This window comes from Ptychodera flava, chromosome 8 (genome assembly GCF_041260155.1).
Source record: "Ptychodera flava strain L36383 chromosome 8, AS_Pfla_20210202, whole genome shotgun sequence".
Classification (NCBI taxonomy): domain Eukaryota; kingdom Metazoa; phylum Hemichordata; class Enteropneusta; family Ptychoderidae; genus Ptychodera; species Ptychodera flava.
Genome location: NC_091935.1, coordinates 30,830,034 through 30,857,272, shown reverse-complemented (window position 1 = coordinate 30,857,272; position 27,239 = coordinate 30,830,034). Strand labels below are relative to the sequence as shown.

Sequence of the window (27,239 nt, the reverse complement as noted above, 5' to 3'; positions counted from 1 at the left end):
GAGTGGTTGCAAGTCCATGGTTGTGTAAGAAATTTGATTTTGGAATCTCACCAAATGTCAATTTACTATGCATGGCGGTCTATACGTGTGTGCGTATTTTGTTGGTGATTTCCTATTCAGGAAATATCACACGGACAATCAAAGTTTTGGCCATAATATCAGCTTCTGTCAAAAGTGACCCTCCCCCAAAGATAGGTTTATAAAAAGTGACCCTCCCCCTTGAACTGTTTTCTAAAAAGTGACCCTCCCCCAATTCCCCCGGCCCACCCCCCCTGTAATTACTGAAGGCTCCCTAATCAACCACAAAATAAAATGGAACATTTGTTGGCCAAGTTAAGACGCCTTTTTTACAAAAAATCTCCGGATTTGCAAAATTTTTGCAGCGCGCGCACTACTCACTGACAGGTTCTAGGGCCCCGTTGTCGTTCGCACGGGAAATTTTCGTAAATTTTGACGGTTTTTCGGGTTCTGTTGATAATATAATGGAATAACAGACTCCGCGCTCAGTGATCATTAACGTTTATTTATGGGCGCGGGCGAGAGGAAAGCCAAATTAATGGGCTCGGCTTTTGGCTTTCCTCTCGCCCGCGCCCATAAATAAACGTTAATGATCACTGAGCGCGGAGTCTGTTATTTCTATATTTAATGCTGTTATTTTGGAGTAATATCACTAATTACAAAGTTCATTAAATATGCAAATGAACCCTTAATTAACTTGACACTGCTCAATGTTTCAGAGCACAATTAGATATTTATCAGATCAGTATCTGTAGCAGATTTCACTGCATTGGGTGCCGTAATTTCAGAGTTATATACCTAATTACAATTTCATTTAATATGTAAATGAACCCTTAAATGCACAGTATACGTACACATACACAGGCTTTGTTAACAAGCTGGATACTGGACAGTCCAATATGATATATGGAGTAAAACAAGAACGCAGTTGATAAACTGAACAAAAACATTGCCATACTAATGCCTACGGGCAGTGTCACTATCATTGCATACCGACAGTGACAGAGATAGCTCTGGTTCTGATATACTTGAAGAAGAGTTTGGGTCGGTGAAACATCCTTATATACACACGATCGGGACGGAGAGCGACACATGGCAGACCGGAGGACTTGACAGTTATCAATATACTGGGGCCAAGAGGGATAGTAGGTGTATCACTGTTCACAGAACAGACGTGACTATGGTGGTGTCACTGCCCGGCACGATACAGCCTGGTACGACACGTTGTTTCTCAGGTGATTCCACCGGATGTTCAACGTGACAATACGCTCGTTTGAACTGAGCAGCAAATGTCATTTACAGTGTGATCAAATCTCAAGTTCAATCACGAGTCATATGATCAATCACAGCCAAGTATAAAATGAGCCATAGTGCTGAGTAACACTGAGTTAAGGGGTCCAAAATACCGCCGCCTGCGGCTCCTCTCTGCCGTCTGCCCATGACCTCTCACATACGGGTCAATGCCTCACCATGCATGCAGACCATGCCTTCAGATCTAGAGCAATAAAGAGTCAAACTGATAATTTTGACTGGGCTAGGGGTCCAAAAAAATCGCCGCCTGCGGCTCCTCACTGCACCTTCTGCCAAAATCAGCTGAACCTCACTATACCACCTGCCAAAATCGTCACTAAACCTCTCTGAACCTGCTGCCAAAATTTGCTGAACCTCACTGTACCTCATGCCAAAAATGGCTGAACCTCACTGAACCACCTGCCAAACTCGTCACTGACCCTCACTGTACCTCCTGCCAAAATTTGCTGAACCTCACTGAATAGCCGGCCAAAATCCGCCTGCTACGGTGCAATCCTACTTTATCTGCTTCATGCATGCTCGAGCTCAGTTTTATTTATAATAATTCATCTCTATGACAGTCCTTCAAGACACACATGTTCCACCGACGGCGGCGCTCACTGTACCTCCTGCCAAACTCGTCACTGAACCTCACTGAACCTGCTGCCAAAATTTGCTGAACCTCACTGTACCTCCTGCCCAAATTTGCTGAACCTCATAGCCTGCCAAAATCCGCCCTCTACGGTGCAATCTTTTACTACTTTACCTGATTCATGCAGCCTCTAGCTTAGTCATATTTATAATAATTCACCTCTTGAACAGTCGTTCAGAAACGTTCTTCTTATTTGCCATGTTCCACCGACGGCGGCGCTCTATCGATGTAACAGGTGGCCGCCAGGTAAACCTGCTAAACTCCTCAGTTCGCTGAAAACAGTAATCTAGCTGTATAACAAACACTGTTACTCAGTGCTGTTGCTGCGGATTGAGTGTAACCCATCCAGTATTCCAAGGACGGAGATTGCAACGCCGGTGTACTTCAATTAACCCGGTAAGCAAAAACTTTAATTTCCGAGTCACTGTACACAGGATATTCTGATCGAAAGGGTGACAACAGAACGGTTCATGTCACTGTTCGAAATTTGAGGGCTTTTGAGTCAATTTCCTGTGTGTATAAATTGGGTTACGCTATGGTTAACCGAACTTACCGCCGCCTAATACATTGTAAAATGTGCTGTCTACCAGGTGCTACTGAATGTCGATTTTACAAACACACAAGGGGTGTTTAAATGAGAATTGATATAGGCACTGTAAAGATTGACGTGAGATACCTGACAGCATAACTTCTATTTCCATATGATTATTATCGAATATACAATAGTGGATAATTTAAGGCAAGAAATCTCTCTCTCTCTCTCTCTCTCTCTCTCTCTCTCTCTCTCTCTCTCTCTCTCTCTCCATGATTTCGATCGAACATACCCTGGCCATTCTGCATTATCCGACACTTTTTATTGTGAAAATGGCTGTAGTTTATCAAGGGAATGGGAAGTAGACAGACAGAAACAAATACACAACTGAGCGAAAATGCGTGTCACACACTATTCAGATATTAGTTTTGTCGTAATTAAAATAGAGCATTACGACTTTACTATTCTCCCAAACAAACAAAATACCACCAACGTAGGCACTCGAAAATAAAATTGCCACGAGCTACCAGCGTTCGGAGAGCTCTTGAAAACGCCGCTATATCCTAAAATATAGACGATTTCTATCCACGTACGACAGGTAGGATACCACGTTTTAATCCTCTTACAGTGACCTGTAATACTGTATAGGGTTTGCGCATCTCTTGGATGCTCTACTGCGAAAAGGCCTTCGCGTGCGTAAATGTCATAGGACACTTATACGAACGCGATAGGTCCGTTTGAATCAGGCGGTGAAGGTTCATAAAGAAATTCGTATTTCTCACAATGCAAACAGAAAAAAATGCGTCGCTGACATATGCCATTGTGGATATTATTATAAAATCACATCATATCGCTCTCTACCTTCAGCCTAGCCGTGTTTCTATAATGCAATTGGTACTGCCATCTGTGCGATGGCAATCGGATTTATTTCAACACAAATGGCAGACATGCACTCTACATCTGACGCCTGTCATTATTAGCATAGCTTATGTACACACGATATCAGTGATAATATTTACACCCGTGAACGAGGTAATTTTTTTAACAGTGGAGCCAGTTTCATCATTTGATGCCTGGTGTGATCGAGTCATCTGCTGGTTAACCTTCTAAATGCCAGATATGCAGACACACTTTCTCATGTCCCCTGTGTAAAAAATTGCGTTACATTGGTAATTGAAGCTCTTATACACATTCAAAAGCATATATACTCATGCACTTAATTTGGCGGAGAAATCTTTTTGCATGTTTTATATGCATATCTAACATCTAATCGAAACATAAGGTGAGGTATGGCAGCTACCAAACGAATCTATTAAACTAGAAATAGAGTGAAAGTTGTTGACGAAGCATCGATGCCCTATCTTTCGAGTTCCACCCAAATCTTTCACATTCGAATATTATTATGTATTCACAACAGCTGAGGCAAAACTGAAGAACAGCGGGCCCATTACAAGCTGTTGTTATATTTTCCAAGGGAAAACTATTGTTTGTATTTATTTACCATCAAATGAATCCCAATGCATCCAAACACTGATTTTACCACGAGTAGGGTGTGGCCCAGTCCGTCTTAAAAGATGTGCAATATCTACATTTTGTGTGAATCACCTTGCATGTAACTATCAGGTGTGAAATAAACAAGCTCGGGTTGTCTTAATATGTTTTAATGTCCTCTATATCCGTAGAAATTGAATACTGCTCTAATCTCATACTTGGTTTGGTATGAACAAAACAACGAAAGAGAAATAATCAGAGCATAACATGTATAATCAGTGATATTATTCTCAAATCTATTAGGGAATCGATCCTTGGATTTACTCATTGGACACGTGTATGAAATTCCATTCACCGTATAAGACATTTAGTCATCCTTCAAGTAATGGGGAAGTTACGGATTATTGTATGATTTGAAAAAATGAATGCAATCTCGAACTGAATCATACAAAGACTCTCGCTAGATGTCAAGAAAATGTTCTTAACAAAGCGTATATCACAATTTGTGTATGATCCAAAATTCTCTTGCCAAAATTCTGTGGCACATGAAGGTTCGGACCGCAGATAAATCTGTTTTACGGATCAATTTTGAAGTATAACAGCTATTGCTGGTATAGGCAGTCTATAAAATAAAAAAACAAAGGTTTATAAAGACAGTTGACCTAGAGACAGGTAGACGGACAGAAGCGACAGGCATGAGGAATGCCAGGTTAGCAGGAAAGAAGGGAGACAGCTAAATGGAATAATAAACAATAATAGAGGGACTATTTTACACCTATTAATAATACAATCATGTTCGTATGGTTATAAATTTCTCATCATAGCGTTGAATTGAGTTTCCTCGTTGCCATGTCAACGCGACATTTACAGAAAATTGGTTGTCATTGTCGATTCGTATGTATTGTTAAATATCGTCGCTCTGACGACGCGGACGTGGTGATTTGTCCTCGATAATAATGTTCGGAATGTCATTTCAGAGTCCATTCAGAGTCTATTTGTCTTGTGTGAGTTGTAATATGCCACAATGCAAGCTATTAATGATTTTGTTTACTTGGCTTTCTCACAGTGTGTATACTTGCCCCTGTGAAGTTTTCCTTGTATGCACATTTCTGCTCCTGTCTATACCCGTAGTTTTCCTTTCTCTTCGTATCCGAGATCAGCTGTCCAGTATCCCCGTCTCTTCGCACCGTCTTTTAGTGTTGATCCTGTTTTCCCGCCGTTCCCCCGATTCCTGGCTTTGACTGACTGCCTGTTACCATGCTTTACTCGCATCTCCATTGTCCTTTTAGTCCTCGTTCTGAAATTATCACATATTTTGTATCTTCCTGTATATTCTTGAGCGTCTCGTCATGTGATCGGGTTTTTTTTCGCAGCATGCTGCCATCCATTAGAACACGTGGGTGTTGTATTCTGTGTTTTCTCTGTTAAATGCGATCATTTCGTGAAAATGACAGCCAATTTAAAATGAAGGTGAAAAGGTCTTTCTGTTACAAATGAAATGTTATTGTAGTGCGGTAAATAGGCCTTTTCATTTTACAAGTATATAATTCAAAGAATATCCGAGAATATTGCACAAAATTTCTGTAAATCACAAAGATATGCAATTCGTGGGTTTTCAAAGCGAAATACGATGCAAGGTCAAATATATCAAAGCCGTAGATTTCACAAATCGTCACCTTTTTAATACACGGGGAATATATTTAGTATCACTACGGTGTTTCTTCATTCAAATCTATGCTCTGTATTCAACCACGGTCATTACACAACGACCGTATTTCAACTGGGCGATGCCATTAATATTCTGTCCACGTCTCAGTCAAGATCTAGGGTGAACCGACTTGTCACATTTCATCATGACGACTCATCTGAGTTCAAGCGATCTTTTTTTGTCGACGACGAAGATATTAGCCAAACACACCATTGGCGTTGCCTTGGTAACATGTCGGTCTTCTTTCAGTAACACGGGTGTTACTATGTTACTGAAAGAATTACTGTGTTACGGACGTACAGAGCTCATCATCAAGTTCCTGGGAACTGGTGGGTGAGGTGGGTCGGTTTAGCCTCTCCACGCAACGCCGCCGGCGTGAAGTACATGAAACGATTTTGACTGGTGCGGCCGTTTATGGGCTGTATCTCTGTGTAGGAATTTATTCATTGCTGATAACCGGAGGAGGGGGGAGGGTGCATAGAAAATATTTTATGTTCGATAATTGGAAAGGTGAGAGGAAGAGAGGGGCAGAGGTCCCCAATTAATGCCATTAGTGTGAGTTTATGCAGCATCATTTCGTACTTAGATAGATAGATAGATAGATAGATAGATAGATAGATAGATAGATAGATAGAGACACACACACATACATACATACATACATACATACATACATACATACATACATACATACATACATACATACATACATACATACATACATACATACATACATATATAGCTCAAAGCTATAAGAGGAACCGGGACAACAAGGTGCATAGGTTTTCCACTTCATCTATACCTGTCGTTTCCTGGTGGTTATAGGGTATTGTTTGAAGTAGTTCTTGTCAAACACTTATCGGCCTAATTGTAGGCAAATTGTCAATCGCTGTCCATTATTCCGTGATAGGGATAAAGAACCGGATGGAACGTTAAACGCAATATTTGACATGGATCATATGCGGACGATGTAGAAAATGTCCATTATTCACTCGAGTAAAATTGCGATCTCTGTCCGAGAAAACATGGTTCAACTCTCAGGTATCATTCATCGACCTGTTCCGCTAAACGTTTCCGTGCGTCCATTATCATGTCTTGTCATGTGTTGCATATCCTGACTTTGAACAATTTGTTGGCACAGCGACTTTTATTTGACTTGACACGATTGACTGAAACTGAATTTAACCGAACGACGACACGCTCGGTGCCAGATAATCGCCTGGAAATGAGGGTCCCAGTTTGTGTTTACTGGTTGCCATGCCAACCAAGCACATCTTCTCGCGGGATTACAGCATATGTCATCGGTATTTCATTACTCTCATTAACTCTCCAGCGCTTATCAATTCTCTGTGAGAAAATAGTCCGTTAGCGTCCTGGTAGTCATGACAACGAAGTGCTCTCTTGCAGACCAGTTCGCTCATGCACACATTTCGATCGGGTTAAAGTTGTCATCCGTTTTGAAGTGATTCTACGGTCCACACACAGCATCAGCAAACGAGCCGATGTTCCAACCTTTCTTCTTCATCGATCTCTACTCCGTGTAATTGACCTTGTAATCTTGTAATTAGGATGACGGGAACCCAGAGTTAACACTCCAATGAGAGAGAGAGAGAGAGAGAGAGAGAGAGAGAGAGAGAGAGAGAGAGAGAGAGAGAGAGAGAGATCATGACAAGTAAGTGAACATTTGCGAAAGGGCAATACTCGGTATTAAAGCGGGGTTATTAATGAGTCTTGGGGTGACAGAAAGCTGTAAAAGGAACAGAAAGCAAGGTAAACACGAACTCAGCTACTGAAGAAAACGCACAGAGACGCGCTAAACATTCTTTATTCACTCGCATTTATCATAATGTGTGTTCGTTTGTTTTTTTGTTTATTTAAAGGTCCTACCAGAAGGTGACGTGTTTGCTGAGAGGGTGGCTCGCTTGTTTTCAGCGCACGGATGAACAGAAGAGATTTCTGATTGTCGAACGTCAGCCGTTTGAAACCAATGAGTGATCTCCGAAGGGACCTGTAACCGTGTCTGAGTGAAAAACACAGTGTGTAAACTTATGTGCTATCCCTTGTCGTTGAGCACATACAGTTTTATGAAAGTTGGTCTTTCAGCGGACCGTATCAGCGCCACGTAAGCAGTGCTCCTGTGGCAAGGGTTGCTAACTTACTTTTTGAAAGAAACCACCTGTTGACTGGACATTGTTTGGAATCACCACCGTGTTTTTATGCGTTTCATAAGCATATAACTCGAAGATTGTGTAAAAATGATGAACGCGTTGGTGAGAAAGCCGGTGGCTACATCGGAACGCAGAGCGTCTGTGACGAGTTCCGGCTCGGCGACAACGTCGCACACGGGGAAGAAAGACTTCAGCGACAAGGGATCGACCGACGGCAAAACGGCGGCGACACCGACGTCGCAACGCGCCCCCGTGTTGGGATTACGCGGGTTGCTGGCGGCGAAGCGGCTGACGAGGAACTTGAAGCTGCGGTCGACGGCGAGACAACTGCGTGGTTCCAGCTTCCTGTCCTTCAGCGACCGGCCGAAAGCCAAGCCGTTAACGCCTCGCGTTACGCTCCAGCCGACGTACAGACTGGAACCCAATAACGTGTTCAGGACATACGAACCGCAAATTTTCCACATGATGTCCGGACTGATAGACAGCCGCTTCGACGGAGCGAAGTACGACCCTAAAACGTCGGCGATACAGTGCCGTCTCCTGTCGGACGAAATCAAGGACTGGATTAAAGGACTGGAAATCGAGCGTTACAGGGTCATCGTGATCGTGAACATCGGTGCCATTGCAAACCAAGGGATAAGTATCGGAAGCCGTGCAGTCTGGGACACTACCTTTGACACTTTCATTACTTACGAGTACAGAAATCCGTCCCTTTTCTGCGTGGCAACAGTTTACGGCGTTTACGCTGAATAAGCTAACGACGTGCTGCGATTTTTGTGTTACTGCCTCGGTGCCATCGTGGAATTTTCAGACTTCAAACGTAAACACGAGCGATTAAGTCAAGATTAATTCAGATTTAGGGCTTCATCCGGGAACTCTCTGTCACCATGACATTTGTCACTGTCGAAAGTGTGTCGACCACGACAGCCTTCTCGCAAACTACTAAATCATGTGCATGTTATGTTCTCAATACGTGACTCAAAGGTAAATACAAGTACTGCAGTTTATGTTGTTTGACAATTTATGGATTTTGCAAGTCAATATTGATCATGTAGCGGGAATTACAGTGACGATAACGGAACCTCCTACCCAGCGATTCCGCTCCTGTGTGGATGACAAATTAAGGAAATTCATTAAAAAGTAAAATTAATGCCTAAAGGTATTATTTCCATCACAGAATAAATAGCATGATTGATCGTTTACGTTGAATTATGGACAAACATTGAACACATTTTTAGTTTTTGCTGTTTAAGATTAGGATTTACCGTCAGCCGGAGATGTCAACATATAAATCTTGTTTCGGTATTATCAATTCCAAAGCTGTTTTTCATGACTTAATTTGTTTTCTCAAATTTTACAGAACATTTGTAGTTTTACAGTATAACCTATCATGACATAGAAAGGCAACCTAAATTGTACACGTAGTGTTAAGCATTGCGTGGAAAAGTGCTCGCTTTCAATTGAAAATCAGCGACTGCAATGTCGTCTGCATGTGGAAATTCCTATGGTCGCCAAGGCCATCGGTTGGAATCTACCCTACATATGAAAGGAATGCATTGACAAAGTCTGCGACGAGTGACTTTTCGAAATCATTCGAGGCGAACTGAATTGCTTTAGGACAGTGCATAATCCAATTTAGAGCCAATTTGGACCACCTCAGCAGTGTCGTCTGCAACTTTATCAGCACGGCAGCTGAAAATAGAAACCCGTTTGTTACCTGAAGTTGAAAGCGCAATCCTGCCCATGCACATATGAAAGAGAAACCACGCACTCTTCGTGAAATTTAGAAAGCTTCACGGAATTTTAATGTGAGAAGTCTAGAAATTTCAAGATAATTGTTCTTTTTAACACGATTGGAATTAATTTTGGATAATTGGATCTTCATATTTTTCTAATTTGTTAAAAGTGTTGGGTGCCCTACAGCTGAATGTTGCAATATTACAAATTACTCATAAAAACAAGTGTATAACGTAAAAAAACCTAGATGAGCTTACATTTGCAGATTAAACCGACATTACTTCACCATCCCATTATCCCAAATTAGTTCCAGTCGTGTTTTTTTGTGGCACTGGTGGTCCATTCCAGAACAATTGACTCAATATAAGCTTACAGCCTTGAAATAAAATCCATCCACTGTATTATAACGTAGACATCACAATGCCATGGAAACAATGATTTTGTTGTGACAGAGAGAATTGTATATTTTCTAAAGCAAAGTTGTATTTTAAAATGGGATCTTAAAATGTAATGGGTCATATTCTTTTGTCTGTGGGTAGGTAGGCTGAAGTCGTAAATCTTGGCTGTCGTATTCATACCTCACAGATGAAGGAGCATTTTTCGGGTCCCAACGGATATCGTGTGCTTTCCAAATTTGAATGGATTTAGCTGAGAAAACTTTGCTTCGAAACTTTAAGACATATCGCCATATTAAAAACCTCTATTTGCAACTATTAGGGGAGCGATGCCTCCAGCTTGATTTGGTGTCCCAGCGATCTTTGTGCTCGTAGTACAATGTATATACATGGACGATAGACTTGTTACCTTGGACAATGTAACTTCAAGTAGAGTTGTTAGAGATAGGCTTTTGAACGTAACTATAGCCTGCCGTAACATGCACTCACCACCTAATGTACACACTTGAGACGTGCAAATTTGCTCAATAGTGTAGGCCTTGTATTTTCCTAGAGAACGACTACTTAAAGTTCAACTGCAGCTGCACACAATAATGTAACCATGAGATTACATACCTTCTGTGTTTGCAAGTATTCAAGCTATTTTCTCCATGATTTTTTTTGCATTCTCACCGATTGCAAGCGAAGCAGATTAAGCGAATATAATCGCGTTGCGAAATAAAATAAATTTAAAATATTTCCACCTCAATTATGAAAAGATTTTGCTTCTGAGTTTACTTTATATGCAGATAAAACAAAACATTACTCCAGTTAAGCTATGCACCTCGGGGACACATACGCGGACTCTCAAACTTTCACAATAGTGCACCACTTGGGGGCTCATTTTTAAGCTCATGGAGTAACTAAATCTTTCACCAGCTTAATTTTGTGAAAATCGTAAATTTAATTTTCCCCGTAACACAGGGATGGCGGCCGTTTTGAGTTTCAAGTGTCGGTAAATATCGGGTAATTTGTTTAGTACCAAACTTTGCACAATGACCCCCGATTTTCATTCCTGATTTTAAAGGGGACTGGTTTAATGTTTCTTTAGAGAGAGTTTGAGCACAAGTTTGTGTCTATCAGTGTCGAGGTGCGTACTGCGTTAAGCCAATCCAAATCACGATGGAGCAGGGTTATGAGATGTGCGTCTGCTACGCAGTCAATAACACTGCAGTGCCACTGCAACGCAAATACTAAATCATGACAGACTGTAAGAGGTCAAATCTATATCTTGTCATTTATTGAGATTAAAAAATAATGGCAGTGTTAGATTTATGTTCTTTGTGTCCTTTTTACCATAGCAACGTCACGACGTTCAATATAAGACAGTGTATAGACTTGTTATCATTTTGTCATAACCTTATTATATCACAAAAATATTCTTGATGTCTTGGGAAGAGAGTTTGTTCCCAACCCAGACAGCTATATAGTATCAGTTATACAGCGATGAAGAATAGAGATTAAAGGGACATTATTTGTATCTTTTGACTTTTTTTCAATTTTTCGATGACTGAAATCCCCGGTCAAATCAATGGGAGACCTAAATTGTGACTATGGACGGCTTCAAAGATATGTAAAACCACCTTCTTGCTCTTTACGGCAAGGTTCAATGTTGGTAAGGGCGTCCGCGCGATTTGAACCAACCGCCATGATTGAACCCCTGCACATGACCAATATTACTACGCATACGTCAACCATCAAAGTACAGCTGGAGCGTGAAAGGCCTGTGACCTACACACTAGCTTCAGCACAACGGATATCGAGGAGTACACGGCGCATAAACAAATGCACGTATCACAAGCTACTGTCAAATAGTGAAACTAAGCAGGGCATTTGCTTGTAAGTTTGATTTTAGTATCGATGACAGGGACCGTGAAACAAATAAAACCATAGACGCAATTGGGTCAATGGTAAAACTAAAACGATGTGAGATTGCTGTGGTGATAGTGAAACAGGTACAGAGTATTTGATCGTTAGCAAATCTTCGTTAACTTTTAAGATTTTTAGGGCATTTTCTTGCCATTACGTTGGTTCGTTTTCAAACACGACATGATCACTTGTTGAACCTGGAAACATCGCACTCGGACTGAACACTGCACGGTGTGTAGCATCGGTGACATTGTGACACAGCGCCGGGCGAATACTCTCATTGATACTGCTCGCGATTGGAGTCACCTCTCGACACACGAGATCTGTTTGAATGTTGTTATTCTCTGTGCATCGTGTAATTATTTGTATCAGTTGAATCGCATTTCGAACCAAAAGTGAGTACATCGCAATGACAGTTGCCTAGACCTGTTCGCTTACGGCCCTACGGCCTCTGTGCCTCTGCGACCCACTCCCAAAAGTGGGCTTTACGTAAGGAGCGCAGCTGAGCACATCGTGTACCTAAGGGGAACACCGTTTGATTTCTGGGGGGGGGGGTATGGAGGATTTTGAGAAAAAAAATTGTCGCCAGGTGAGATAGAAGGAAAAAAAATTGATCCTGCCATGGCTTGAGAAAAAAAAATTGTCATAACAGACAGAAGTGAAAAAAAAAATTGTCACAATGCACCAGAAATTAGCAAAATTTGGAAACCCTATTCTCATGTATTCTTTGCCGGCGCGCCGCCATAGGCGGCGCAAATGTTTTTACCACAAGCAATTCTTATGTTTTTTTCCCAGCACTTATGATATAAGCATGCACTACATAGGTCTACTTACACCTCAGTGCACTCAATGTTTTCCTTCCCTTTCTGACCCAAGAAATCATATTTCAGGATTTCTGTTGCAATATCTCGATGGCATAGGCACTATCTAAAGGGGACTTTTTGACTTCTGTAAATTGTGAAAATTTTAAAACACAAGACAGGAGTCAATAAACTAGTGTTAAAATCAATATAGTATTCTCTCAATATAAATATATTAGGAAGATGTACAAGTTGACAATGAAAAATTGAGGAACAACAAATGTAATGAAATACAAGGGAGAGGGTCACTAAAAACATTGAAAACTTCAGGGGGCGTTACTCAAAATGTGGAGAGGAAGAAGGGGGACGGGTTACTCAATTTATTTTGGCGAAATAAATTGAAACACATCTCAGATTGCACCATTGCACACATCCATTTCTCAAAATTTTCAATGCGATAGGCCTCCATACCCCCCCCAAATCAAATGGTTCTCCCCTAAAGTCCTGCGTACGGCCTCCACGCCGTGTAACGCCGGGAACACACAGACCTGTACGCAGGGCTAATCGTGTACCCAGGCGAGGTTGGTGTGCTTGAAAACGAAACTCAATGCAAGTTTGGGATTAAAAATGGGTTGTTTTTGGTGGAGAAACTGCACGCCGCAACCGAGATACTGCCAGCGGTTTGGCACAGCCCTGCCACGCAGAGTTAGCTTTCACCCAACAATGTACATAATGTACGTGTCAGTCGCCAAAGTACATTGCTCAATTTCGCGATCACCTCGACAATAACTTGACTGTCTACTGAAGTTAAATATCCCTTCATTTTACTCTGTTTTCACATTTCTATGCCCAAAGACTTTGGGCAAGTCTACATATGCATATAGAGGAACAAACGAGATGAAAAAGATCCGCAATTATAGGCCTTGTCGTCGTCAGCTGGTACTGGTCACAGGCGTACGGAATGTTTCCTAGATCGTCGTCGGATGGGAAGTGACGGACACTGCATGAGGCCTTACTTTCAGTAAGACTTACTTTCAGTAAGTCGAATAACCGTGAGGCCGAAGGCCGAACCTCGGTACTGTATAACAATATTGTTATTGTTGTTGTTATATATTGGTATTGTTATACAGTACCGAGGTTCGGCCTTCGGCCTCACGGTGCATGCAGTGTCCTTCACTTCCCATCCGACGACGATCTAGGAAACATTCCGTACGCCTGTGGTACTGGTAGGCATTTGAAATGGCCATTCTAAAATGTGCTTTGTAGCAGCAAAGAATGGTGTATCTAAGAGCAGGATTGGCCGTCAAGATCTCCATGAAAAACTGACCATCAAAATGTAACTGAGCAAACGGGATCGGTAATAGGGAATCCCGAAACTGCAATACTGCGCTTTCGACTGTCACTTGGTGTGGTTTATTTTTTTTTACACGCGGATGCTTACAGCGGCCTAGATAGCAGTTAGCAGTGTGGTCTGATCGCAGGTCAACCTGCCAACTCTGAGGTTAACAGTACCCTCCATTAACCTCAGACCCAAGGTTTTTCTATACGGTGTACGCAAACGTGATGGAAGTTGTCTATGGTCGACCGTTTTTTGGACATCTTTCAGTAAGTCGAATAACATTATCAACTGCTTGTTTGCAACAATATGAGGTCAAAAGATACAAATAATGTCCCTTTAAACCAAACTATAGAGCAGTAAAGTGCCTGTGGACACAAGTGTAATCTGAGGTATTGTTCAGAAAAAGCAATCCCGCACGGGTGACTCTAGAGACAAATTGAGAAAGTCGAAAACAGCTAACCAAACATTATTAACTGACAAAAGGAGAAGGAACAATGATTAATTTCCCTAACGGTAGTGCCAAGCTTCAGTCAGGCAGGTTGTGCGTCTTTTGAGAGTATTTTCACGAGACCCATTTCGTAGCGGATTTTCTTAGCGCGATCACAGTCCCTCCACAGTGATTATTGCCCTTTTCCTCTGCTTTCATTGCCTTCGAGTGACTTTGAAATTCCGTGTATTTTTCTGTGTTTACTTTCCGGCGTATGTAAGAGTTCAGCTACTCCCGTTGAATGACTTGGTTGAGAGTACCCACTCTCTTCGTGCCCATGAATAACTGTGACTCCACCATCACTAAGGACAAGACCCCACAGGATTCTGTTAGTCGTGAATGCGGACTGATCGGGGTTGCTAACCTCTCGGAGTACTTCAAATTGGCGTACGCTCGCCACAGTCGTTACCCCTGTTTACCTTGGCTTCACGGTGAACGAACAGATATATCATTAACGCACTCCAAGTATTGTACAACACTGTGTACCTTCTAAATTTACTTGTGCGGCTTTGTACTTTTGTATACTAATGAGAACTGGAGCATCGAAGTCTTGAGTTGACTCTTGGGGGTGGGGTAGAAAACAATGTGTAGACAGGTTGTTGTAGTGTGTACAGAACTCTTGAAGGCGATCAAATAAAGCAAAATCAACATTTCTGCTACTGACAGAGACAAATATAGAAATGGTCGACATCGGACGCGGAGTACTGTATGGATCTTTTGTGCCATGTGCAGAAGTAATCGAAAGCCGGGGGATATTTGTCAAAGAGAAAAAATGTTGATTCTGTATGTCGCACAACACAAGAGAACAAAGTTTACTTGGTGTTTGCCAAGCACTGACTCTACATCAAGTGCTGGATGTCAATATATCACCATGGCAACTGGTACTTCGTGCGTGCCTTTTGCCAGACGGAGTGAAAGCTCTGAAGTCAGCGGTGAATCGAATTCGTCCTCTTGAAATGTAATCAATGGTGATTGTCAACGCTCTCTTCCTTGTACTGATGCCAATCCTGTGTTGTGTTGCGTTGTCAAGAAAGCAATATCCACAAACAAAATAAAACAATGCAAAACAAAAGAAAGCAATTGACTTGTCTTTGGAGGGTTTTGCTACTGTAACATATTTGTTTCGATGAAAGGCACAGATTAGTGTACTGATGTTGGTGATGTAACCTCTGCGCCTGTTTGGTCGCTCAACTGAGACGAATGCCCACCGTTTTTGAGTTCGAAGCGGTGAAAAGTTGGAAATATACATTACATAGGGGAAAAAAGCCAGAAAATACATAACTCTTTTCTTGTCAGATTCACGTCTCGGCTTGTCAACAGGCACCGTAATTACTCCATACCTTCGTATCGTGACTGAACCTCAAACCTTACAAGTTGGTTTTAGTTCTGATCAGTTTTTGTTCCAGCGTGGTACCTTAAAAGGATGATTTGGGTAAACTCAAGCATTTTAATCTAGTTTGACTAGTATGGCTATTTTTTTCAACGGTTTCAAAATAAGGACACACTAGAAGCAGACGAGCAATGTATTGTACAAAATGTAGGGTCCGAAGACCTGTACTATAAGCGCAGTTTACCAAAATTTTGACAACCATCCAGGTAAATTCCGGCATGTTAGCAATCAAGATAAGGCTACTATATAACGACAAATAATGGTATTACGCTACTCTAGTATATTGCTCACATTTTTCGTATTATTCCGTCATTAATTTCTAGACGAATGAGGAAGACGAAATTCTTTAAAAAATGGACTATTTTTTTAAACTCTGTCAAAGAATGGTTTCATTTTTTGACGTAGAAAAACCCGACTTAATTCCTCGTAGAAATTGGAGGAATCTAAGAAAGCAAATCAAAATCCTTTCGCTTTTATTCCTACAAACTGATCGCGCCATTGTTTCGATGTCGGTTGTATGCACAGATGCGCCGGTGCTAAAGCTTACAGCTTTTCAACGTTGCCTGTTCAAGTTTTCTATCTCATGGACGAACTGTACATTGTAAGGCAAGGCATGGAGTGTCATGCCATATTCACCGTCGAGGGATCTTCACTCCAATCTCATTGTGGCAAAGGATGTGATATGGTAGATATTATCACTAGTATTCCCATCTCCCTCTCTCATATTCCTGTCTCTTATCTATCCTTGCCTGTCTCACAAAGCAGGACGAATCTGACCCTGCCTGTCTCACAAATCAGGACGAATCTATCCCTGCCTGTCTCACAAATCAGGACGAATCTATCCCTGCCTGTCTCACAAATCAGAACGAATCTATCCCTGCCTGTCTCACAAATCAGGACGAATCTGAAAAGTGGAAACTTTGTCAGAATATGGAACATATCGTTTGTCTTTTTGAGTTATCACCTATTTGCCGAAACACGATCGTACAGTTGCATTTTTAATAATTGTTTTCGTCGTGGTTTTCGTAAACAAGACTAGTTGCTACTAGCTAGGGATTCCTAAAAAATGAAATGAGCGGCTCAACTCTCGAAAAACATCCCTCGTGAAGTTTTCTAGTGGCAGCATTTCCAGTCATTTGATAAATAACACGATTGGAACTAATTAGGGATAATTGGATGGCGAAGTAATGTCGGTTTAATCCCCAAATGTAAGCTCTTCTACTTTTCTTGTTAAGTCATACACTTAATGATGAGTAATTTGTAATATTGCAACATTCAGCTATATACGGCACCTAACACTTTTGAGAAATTTGAAAAATATGAAGATCCAATTGTCCAAAAGTAGTTCCAATCCTGTTAAATAGTTTTCATTGGCTGTTCTCAATGCTCAGTTCTGGCATTAGCGGTTGTTGACGTTGACTGTTCGTCAGTTTACAAGTGAGCTCAGTCCTATGTTCTCCTTTGAAAGTTTTCCACATTAGTCAGTTTACTCAGAGATAGAACTGATATAAAAAACCTGCCCCTTTTCAGTAGAATGCGCCTCGGGGACAGATATTCGGACTCTCAGTTTTTACAATGCTTCAAACTTTAACCCCTTATTTGTATTCTCGATTTGATAAGAGAATGGTTGAAAGTTTCGTTTAGGAAAGATAAGAGAATGGTTGAAAGTTTCGTTTAGGAAAGATTGAGCAAAAGTTTGTCTTTCACTTTCGAGGCACACACTACCTTAAATCCAAAATATGTCGATTTCGTTTAAAAAATGTACCCTGTACTGTCACGTATAGATGTGTTGAGACTTGATGAAATAACCTATAGAAATATATAAGGTGAAAGTTCTTCATCAACATAGCTCGGTAATGTATGTTTACTCACGAGCAATTATCGAAAGTGCAGGTCGTTCATACAAAGGGTTGTATTGACAATGGAAAGTAAATTATTCTAATCGTGTGTTAAATTTGCTCCCTCATTGCTTTCAGGAAATTAAAGGCGGAAAGCTAAGTCGCGTATATTATGATAATAAAAACACAAGCGGGAAGGTCACCCAGAGGTCAAGGCACAGCGGTTGACATCAGTTCCAGGGATTACCACGGAGTTCAAAGAAACTCTGTTCCCAGAGGAGAAAAATGACAAACAATACCTACTAGGAACTAAAACGAATAAACATATTAGGGCGTTAACAAGGAATGAGGGGCTTACCGGTAAAAAATAATTGTGTTCGTGTTTAATCTTTTTGTGGTTGACCGACGATGGAGTTCATCCTGAATATGCATTAAGCCTCTCCAGTACTCGCGGCGATACAACGCACATTTGCTGAATCCTATGATTAATAGCTTGGACAAAATAAATTTCAATATCAATAGAAGACACGATTTCGGCGAACAAAGGGTTGAGAACTTTCTATATCGTGACTGTCAGCTGTTTTAAACGTAGATATGCATCCATATGTTTTAATCGTTATTTATTTCGCCCAACTTAGAGACAGGGTGACAATTTGTACATAAGTAACTCATATTAAAGGTATACTGTCACCTGTTCCGATTTTGCCACAGTTACCATGGAAAGAGAAAATCTAACCAATCACAGATTTCAAGCGGGTGGCCGCTTTTTAAAAACAGCGCCCTCACATGGGTATTTTGAATACCAAGGAACGCTCCTTTGACCATACATGGGCATACTTTTAGATAACATGTGACTGTATACCTTTAACTGTGCCTCATAATACACTTTTGGAGCAGATTCTCAGATCGTAAATATGACAGGGGCTTTCATCTGTTTCTACGTCACAGTCAAACACCGCTGTTTGAACAGACCGTGTTTGTAGTGTGCCGTTTGAATATATATTTATTTGTGTCTTGGGTCGATAATTATTCTGCATTATACCACTGTACAGTTCGGTCGATGTCGGAGCTATTGTGAACAGAAAATTCGTGATGAGCGCTCTGTAGGGTGGTAATGAAAATGAGAATGAAATGACAAAGAATGTCAAATGCTTTGAATAGATCGATCCTTCTTCACCACTTATGATTCAATCAGCACCATTTTATTGAAACTGTGTGAAGATATTTTACCCGTTTTAGCCATTTATTCCATGTCGCCTTTCTCTTAATGAAACGCTACAACCCGTTTACGTTTCCCAATAGTGTCCCACCTGTCTACTAATTGTATTTTACCGACAAAATTACACGAACTAAATTCAGTGACACGATACTTGGTTTGTGTCTTGTATCTGTAGCCATCGATTGTAACGATGCAACAAGCCGATATCGGATACAGGTGCCAGGCTACGTTGAACAAGTTTATATATGGCACATATAATTGCTTTTTTATCGTTTCTGTCTAATGTTTACACATGATATTTTGCGATTGTTGGTCTTCAAGGTTGAAGTATGGGACATGAACTTTTAGATAGAGACCTTTATTGGTTCAGTAAAGATTTAAATATAATAGTTTTCTGCATGTGATCAAAGAATATCTCTAGTAATTATGAATGGTTTGAACACGTTTCGGTTGCTGTAGACTGACTGGAGTGACGTTGCTTTTTCCCCACAAATACCTGTACGAGCCGTCAATTCACTCCATACTGAAAACATTTCGCGGTTGACATCTCAATTTCGGTAAGAGAATTTTTCTTACCCCTCTATCACATCAAATCAAAGAAAACGCGACTGGCGACCCAGCGACTATCGATAGATCTCATTCCCAAAGGGTGTTTAATGAAATAAAGTAATTGTGGTTCATCTTATCGTTTTGATACTGATCCGGAGCGAGTGCTTTGGGGCTTAATCATTCTAAAATCCCCGTGATGTGTTTCGGGTTTCAAGAAGATCCACTGATGGATGCATGCAGTGTTTTGGCGCCATCGGTTGCGAACGATGGTGAATACGTTGATGCTTCATTTCTGACTAGAAAGAGTTATAAATTTTGATATTTTCAGTACTTTTGTCATAAAATAAATACATTTTCTGCATTTTCCCTAAAACATTTAGAACATTAAGAATTGGCCTTTCACAAGCAACTTAGTATGTACAATTATGCACATTATTGGCATTTGGATTCCTTTGACATGTTGCCATGACTTTTGGAATCGAACTGTACAAGAGCACGAAATGGTAGACACACATTAACAGACAGATCTAACGGAGATTTAAATTAAAATCAGAAGCTCATCGAAGTAATATGTTCACTCATGTGGGATCTCCGAGAAACTATCTCTGCATTTATATTTGAAACTGTAATCTCATTACTTCGTCGATACTCTTTCTACGTCCGCATATTTGTTGTGAACGGAACAAACACGGCGGATGTCATGTAAATTCAAACCATAGGGATCTGAAAGTGGAGTGTTTTCATGGAAAGAATTTGCTAAAAGCATCGATATCAAACCTCGTATGTCTGAGAAATGCCGTGTCTTTAAATGCGATACCGCGAAAAGTAAGCTCCTGAGAGACGATACGTCATATCGTATGTACGGAGAACACATCAAATCTTCCCGCAATATCCCACTCTGACGCCCATCAAGAAAAAAAGTCCAACTCGCCAGACATGGGTAATTACGATGGCAGTCTGATTTGAACGGTTAGGTTCGTGAACGATGAAGCTGCCTCGTAGCTTGAGGGAATGAGCAGCGGCTAGTGGTGTGATGAAAAATGAAAAATACTCCAACGATAACTGTGAGTGTTATCGCGGAGAAAGATAGTATACCCTTTATCTGTCAAATGGCTGAGATATTACACGATGAAGGAATCTGATGATCTGTGATTTTTGTGATGGCGCGGTTTTGAAAACAGTCATTGCGATCGAAAATGTGATCCCTGGGATCTTAAAAAGATATCGTTTCTGACCTATTCTTCTTCCTCGAAAGGGCAAAAAATGTGACGCAAGTCGCGATATCGCTCTCGTCAAATCCACCATAGTACGCAAAGGATTATATCGCTTCGATTTAATGGAAGGATACTGCGTCATGATTAAGGAGAGCAATATAACTAAATCCAGTGAGTTCGCACTCTTTCACAAACAACAAAGATCGGGTATTCTATCAGAATAGGTATTCTATCATATAGAACACCATGTCGCGGACAACATCGCCTGATTTATTGCTCTGCAAATTAGCAATGTACGTTACACACGTTTGAGAATATTCATTGCAAGATTTGAAAAGCTTGTTTACTGCACGAAACTGGCCAGGATTATAATACTTTTCTTATCATGTCATGACAAACATACTCAGAGTCATGAAACTCGATAGACAGGCATCCTGAGTACCAAAATCTGAACAGCTCTTCTGAATGAATTCGTTGTCAGAACGAAACTGCAGGTCGATGTGTTGTTCGCTAAACCACCATGCATTCACCTTTTCACGTTTGTTGCCAGGGAAACATCATCTCTTGTATCCTCGAGGAAAACTGAACGTTAATTGATCTCAACAAAGAGATTGATAGTTGATTTAAACTGGGCTTGACAACACAGAGTTGTATGTATGTATGTATGTATGTATGTATGTATGTATGTATGTATGTATGTATGTATGTATGTATGTATGTATGTATGTATGTATGTATGTATGTATGTATGTATGTATGTATGTATCTATCTATCTATATATCTATCTATCTATGCATCTATGTATCTCTGTATGTATCTATGTATCTATGTATGTATGTATGTATCTATGTATTTATGTTCATGTCATCACAGCTTTACTCGATTACTGTTTGTTCGGCCATATGGTTGAAGCACAAACTTGAAATAAGTAGAGCGAAAATTGTATATTCCATCATTCATTTTCTCATGAAGAAAAAAGTTCGATACAAAGGTGTGTTTTGGCGGGTAACGGAATCAGACTAAATTATTTGCATTTAATAATTGTCAAATACTGGTATCACGGTGTATCGTATGTGTTAAATCTTACATCTATTTGAAGACACTGTCCTGCTGTTTTGTGCAAATTGTTCCTTCAGGCCCGTTCAAAATGTTCATTCAACCTAATAAATTCAAATAAATTCTTGAACGTGTAAATTAAGATTTCCAAAGTAAACTTTGATTACTTGTTCACAAGATTTTCACGGATAGATGGTAAATCGCGCCATTCAAGTATCCACACGATAATTTGTGATGGCATCCATTTTTCATGTGCCAGAGGTTTAATGGCGTAATCGGCTAATATAGAGTGAAAATTATCAAGAAAGCAGCGCATCGAAAATCCCATCATCTAAGCTTCCATCCGGTTGAAAATGAACAGCCTCGTTTTGAATGTATACTTGTAATCACGATATACGCTTTGCTATGGTGACAATCATATTGTTATGACACAGTGGTTTGAGGGACTGTAAATATAAATATATAATGTCAGATCGCTTCAACTGATCGATTACCATTAAGTACCATGACGTTCGTTTATTTCGTAATTGTAAGTGCCTTTTTCCGGATTGCGTACATTGTTAGAGATAGGCACTTCAGTCACTCTGTAATAGCCTTTAATGATAGGTTTTAATGCGTTGAATTTTATCGAGTACACAGTTATCTAAATGTATAATCCTTGTCCGGTATTGAGCTGTCATTAAGTGTGTGCTTCAGAGCAACTGTCTTTAACTACCCTTTGAATACTGGTAACCACAGCAACCAATCGGCTCGTTCAACGAAGAACGGATGGATGAATTTCGAGGAAATATTGAAAATGTTAATAGCCTTACGTTTGTGAATAGCTGTCGAAAAATATCAATTTATCACTTGCAGTGTCCAACCGGCTTCTCTTGTATAGGTGTTTGAAAATTCGCTGTCTTGTACAAACATTCACATTTTCAAAGGTCTGCTTACAAGTACAGTTTGGTGCCACTTATTTTGTCTTTGACTAGGAAGACATTTCAAGACCTTTCTTGTCTTTAATGGACGTTTGAGTGACCTTACAACGTTCACCATCGGGAGTTTCAGATTATTGCCATATTTCGCAGTTTTTTTATTCTACAGAAACAGACATTACATACTGTAGAACGCACCTCGAAATTGAAAGACCTAAACTTTTGTTCAAACTTTCCTCAACGAAACTTTAAATCAAGCCCTTTCGAAACCTAGAATATAATTTATAAAGAATTGGGCAAGGGGTCTCTACCAATATGCTTCCGAAGCGAAGGTCTGGGTCGCAAACTTGGGTTTGCAGACCTCCAAGGGAATCGAAAGTGGAAGTGGTTCCGCCAGGCCATTGGTGACCATATTTTTGAATGGGGGTACATGGAATGAATGGCCAAGGGAACAAATTACCCAATATTTACTGATACCTAAAATTCAAAATGGCCGCCATTTCTGTATTAACACTGTGAGGAAAAAAAATACATTTTCAATTCTCATAAAAATAAGCCTTTGAAAACTTAAGTCACTTCACGAGCTTCAAAATTAGCCTCAACAGTGGTAGATCGAAACAGTGCTGTAAAAGTTTGAGAGTCTGGATATTTCTGTCCCCGAGGCGTTCTACCTTAATTATCTTCTAAAAGCATGAACGCCATGTTCCACGATAGTAATTGTTATAAGGAATGAAAGCAATCTAGCGATATATTTTTCATAAATTCATATTTAATGATTGGAATCTGAATTATTCAAATTGTCTTCTATGACAGGTGTACGGTCTATTTGACTAATTGTGAAAGGTAAACGCTAAACATTAAACCGATGCAGATAAATATTCCAGACTGAGTGCATGACTTACGGATATAAAACACTGAAGAGAATGTGGAACGACAGCAGCAGTTATTGTAGCCAGTCATGTGTACGGGTACAGCATGGTCAGTTACACCTCTTGTTAAACTGCAGTCCACAGTTCTCCGGGGATAGAAAATGCCTTCACATATTTGAATATAATTGCGTGTAATCTAGCACACGATTTTTTTATGTTCCTTCTCGTAACGTTTTGCCACAACTTAATCTTGCTTAAACCGTGTCTTTAGCAGGATGTTTTCTAATGTGCGCACAGAAATAGTTTTGTATTTTTTTTACAGAATGTTACCGCAAGGATACTATAATTGGTAAACATGCAATTTATTACACGTGTGTGCGAAACAAACAACGATAAATTCTCACAATAATTATTATTTTGTGGAATATTCTACAGCCAAGATCGCAGTATATAGCACTGTACGTGTTGGCGTCTCCATCATGTTGTATAAACGTCAGGTCAACGTCTTCGATCACATACCTTTGAAATCAGACATTACAATAAGTTCCACTACATAAACATACAAGTGAGAAAACACGTCCAGAATGAGAGGCGCTGATAATATGCCTTACAATGCCTAACTACTTCGCTGATTGAAACAGCAAACACGTGGACGGGGGAAACATATAAAGCGAGCACAAACTATATAAAGCATCCATTACGTTGATTGAAGAGACATCCTTCACCAGATTTGTCAGTTTGAAAGCACTAGAGATAACGATTAACTGACAGATAGCGAGATCAATGCAAATTTGCGACGAGTCATATTTCAAAGACATAAATCTACACAGGGATGCTACACCGAAGGTACATCATGTCGCGGTACTAATCATTGGCATATATATATATATATATATATATATATATATATATATATATATATATATATATATATATATATATATATATATATATATATATATATATATATATGTATATATCGAAGTATACAGACGTTCCCGTTGGAATTAACAGTGCTCGATGCTAAAACAGAGCGTTATAAAGGAGAGAGAGAGAGAGAGAGAGAGAGAGAGAGAGAGGTAACACAAATTAATATCTGTTACTTAGGTTTCACGCATCCTGCAATCGTCAGACAGGCAACTGAGACAGGCAGACAGACAAACAAACAGACAGTTCTGTCTCAGGATGATAATGTTGATAATACTATACTACTATTAGGCCTATGCTAATTTTTTTCGTACCTGTAATTTGTTTACATGTAGTTTTTCATGCCTGTAAAAAAATACTACTGTGGCCTCATTAAGCCACGGTACATCCATCCATGCAGAACACTCATATGTATGAAAACACAGATAAAATCGTGTACTCTGTACTTGTTTCATCGTTACAAGAACATGGATTATTAAATCAACCGACATAAATCACCGTATCATAGGCACTGTGTATTGTACATGTGTAAATTAGTCAGTACAAAACCTGACAATCTGCTGCAGTATTAAACAGGCTGTTCAACAGAGCTGACGCCTCCAAGCTCCATATCTCACTCATTAATAAATCTCTGGTGAAGACTAAGATACAACCTCTATATGTAGGAGGGCTTCTGTTGGGTGACACTCTGAACGGTTGCCACGTATTGCTGTAGTTGTATGTCATGTAGTCTAGACGCCCGGGTCTAGACGTTACCAACCGAGAGAGGAGTGTAATTATACTGCAAGGCAATGAATTAAAATTCTTTTATAATTAATTTTCTTTTTTCTTTATTGGGAAGTATAAAACATTTTCAAAGATTCAATACCATTCAAATACCATGCGACGCCGAGTCTGTATTGGGCTCAATTGCTGCGTGTTTATCGTAACCTCTAAAATGCCAGAGTGGTTGGTGGCAGTTTCTCTTTGGCACGTTTTGAGAGGCTGTCCACTGTGTATTTGTGTAGGGAAGACGAGAGAGTTCACTTGTGGAACGAATAACCGTTGTACCTTCCTCATTTGCAATCACTTTTTCATCGGTAAATCCAATACTGGCAATAGCATAATTAACAATATGCAGGCATACAAAATTGATATGAGAGAGAGAGAGAGAGAGAGAGAGAGAGAGAGAGAGAGAGAGAGATTATAATTTACTACTAAGAAAGAAGTAATGTCAGGTATTTCGAAACTTCCTCAATCAATCTAAAGACAACTGCCTGACGGGAAATAAAGCTTTCGAAATTTGGCTAATGACAGGGTATTGCGCACTCAAGGCGAAAACCATTCCTTGCCTACAAACGAATGAATCCTTCATAATACAACGCACACATTATACTGTCCAAGTTTACAGAAACATCTTCATACCCATTATCTGTACAATACTTCTGAACGCGATTCGATCGTTGAAAAAGTTGTGCGACTACAAAACTTTAAAGGCACCGACGGGGCCCAGCGGGAGTTTGTCTGGTTTTCCGCCTGACAGCGCGCTGCCAAAGAGAACATTGATGATACCCCATAGTAAAGATGTAATCTTTGTGGCAAAGTACAGTTGGCATATTGTGTCCATCGGGGACTATTGACGCGACAGTTGAACCAGTCTGACATATTGAGCTTTACGGAAAGGAAAACGTCAAAAATGTAACTGTTCGCTGGCGGCTGCGTTTAAATTTGTCGCTGGGACCGTAAACAGTGCAACCGCTGTCTAACGATACTTTATTGATGAACCCTCAAATGCATCGATGCAGAAGTTTGATCGATGTTGTTAAGGAGAAAAAGCGGTGAATATTTGCACGGGTGGCTAAACAACAAGCTGGGGGCGAATAGGTCTGGAAAATCTCCAGGAGAAACTTGTGTATTATGCCATACAAAGCCTTCTAGCCCAAGTCTTGCCGTACATGATTTGGACGGCAACCCCGGCCCATCACAAACCCTGTCGCTTTGGAAAAAAAATGAATATTATAGGAACAGCGGATAAAAAAAAACTATTTTCTGCCGGGGAAAATCGATAATTCAATATACTTGAAACTGAGTGGAAATCGTTTTCTGTTCTCAAATAGTGTCATTGCGACTTGTGAGATTGTTCGCTGTCAACGTAAGTGTGACATTTCAGCTTCAGCTGACCTCGGAAATGCATTATGGTTATCATAGTATTGTCGACCTTGCCGCTCATTATTTTCTGTAAATATCAGTCCATCCATCACGTGTCGTGTGATGGAAGGAAAAACTTTATCACTGTTAGGGCAAGTTTTTCTTTCTGAATTTCAGTTTTTTTTCTGTTGCATGTAAACTAACACTTGTAGGTGATTCATAGAGAAATGAAATACCTGACAAAAGAATTAGAACGTTTTGTTGGTAATTCATGATATAAGGTAGCATGGCCTCAAAACTGAAAGATATAAACTCTCGCTCGAAACCTGCTTCATGGCAAGGAAACTTTCCATCACACTCTTTCGTGAATCAGAATAAAACAGAGGGGTTTGAAATTGACTCAAATTTAGGTACTCGAGAAACAAGTTACCGAAAATTTATCGATATTTGAAATTCAAAATCATGGCTGATATCCTCGTGTGAACTCTCTGGGGAAAATTAAATTTTCGAGTTTCACAAAAAAAAAAGACTGAAAGCTTTTGTTTTCTTAAGAAGCAGCATACCAGCCAAGCATTGTAAAAATTTGAAGCAATCGGGTTTTCTAAGG

At 40.2% G+C, this 27,239-nt stretch overlaps 1 protein-coding gene across 2 annotated transcripts; it reads left to right on the top strand.

Moving 5' to 3' along the window:
• The first annotated feature begins 2,135 nt into the window (after positions 1–2,135).
• LOC139139055 (dynein light chain Tctex-type 5-like) lies at positions 2,136–9,899 on the top strand. 2 transcript variants are annotated; one of them, XM_070707760.1, is made up of 2 exons: positions 2,136–2,356; positions 7,572–9,899. In XM_070707760.1, the coding sequence occupies exon 2, from the start codon at positions 7,947–7,949 to the stop codon at positions 8,610–8,612; it is 666 nt and encodes a 221-aa protein (XP_070563861.1). In that variant the 5' UTR covers positions 2,136–2,356; positions 7,572–7,946; the 3' UTR covers positions 8,613–9,899. The 2 variants fall into 2 exon arrangements, with proteins under 2 accessions (XP_070563861.1, XP_070563862.1); XM_070707761.1 differs by lacking the exon at positions 2,136–2,356 and adding an exon at positions 7,038–7,363.
• The last annotated feature ends 17,340 nt before the right edge of the window (positions 9,900–27,239 follow it).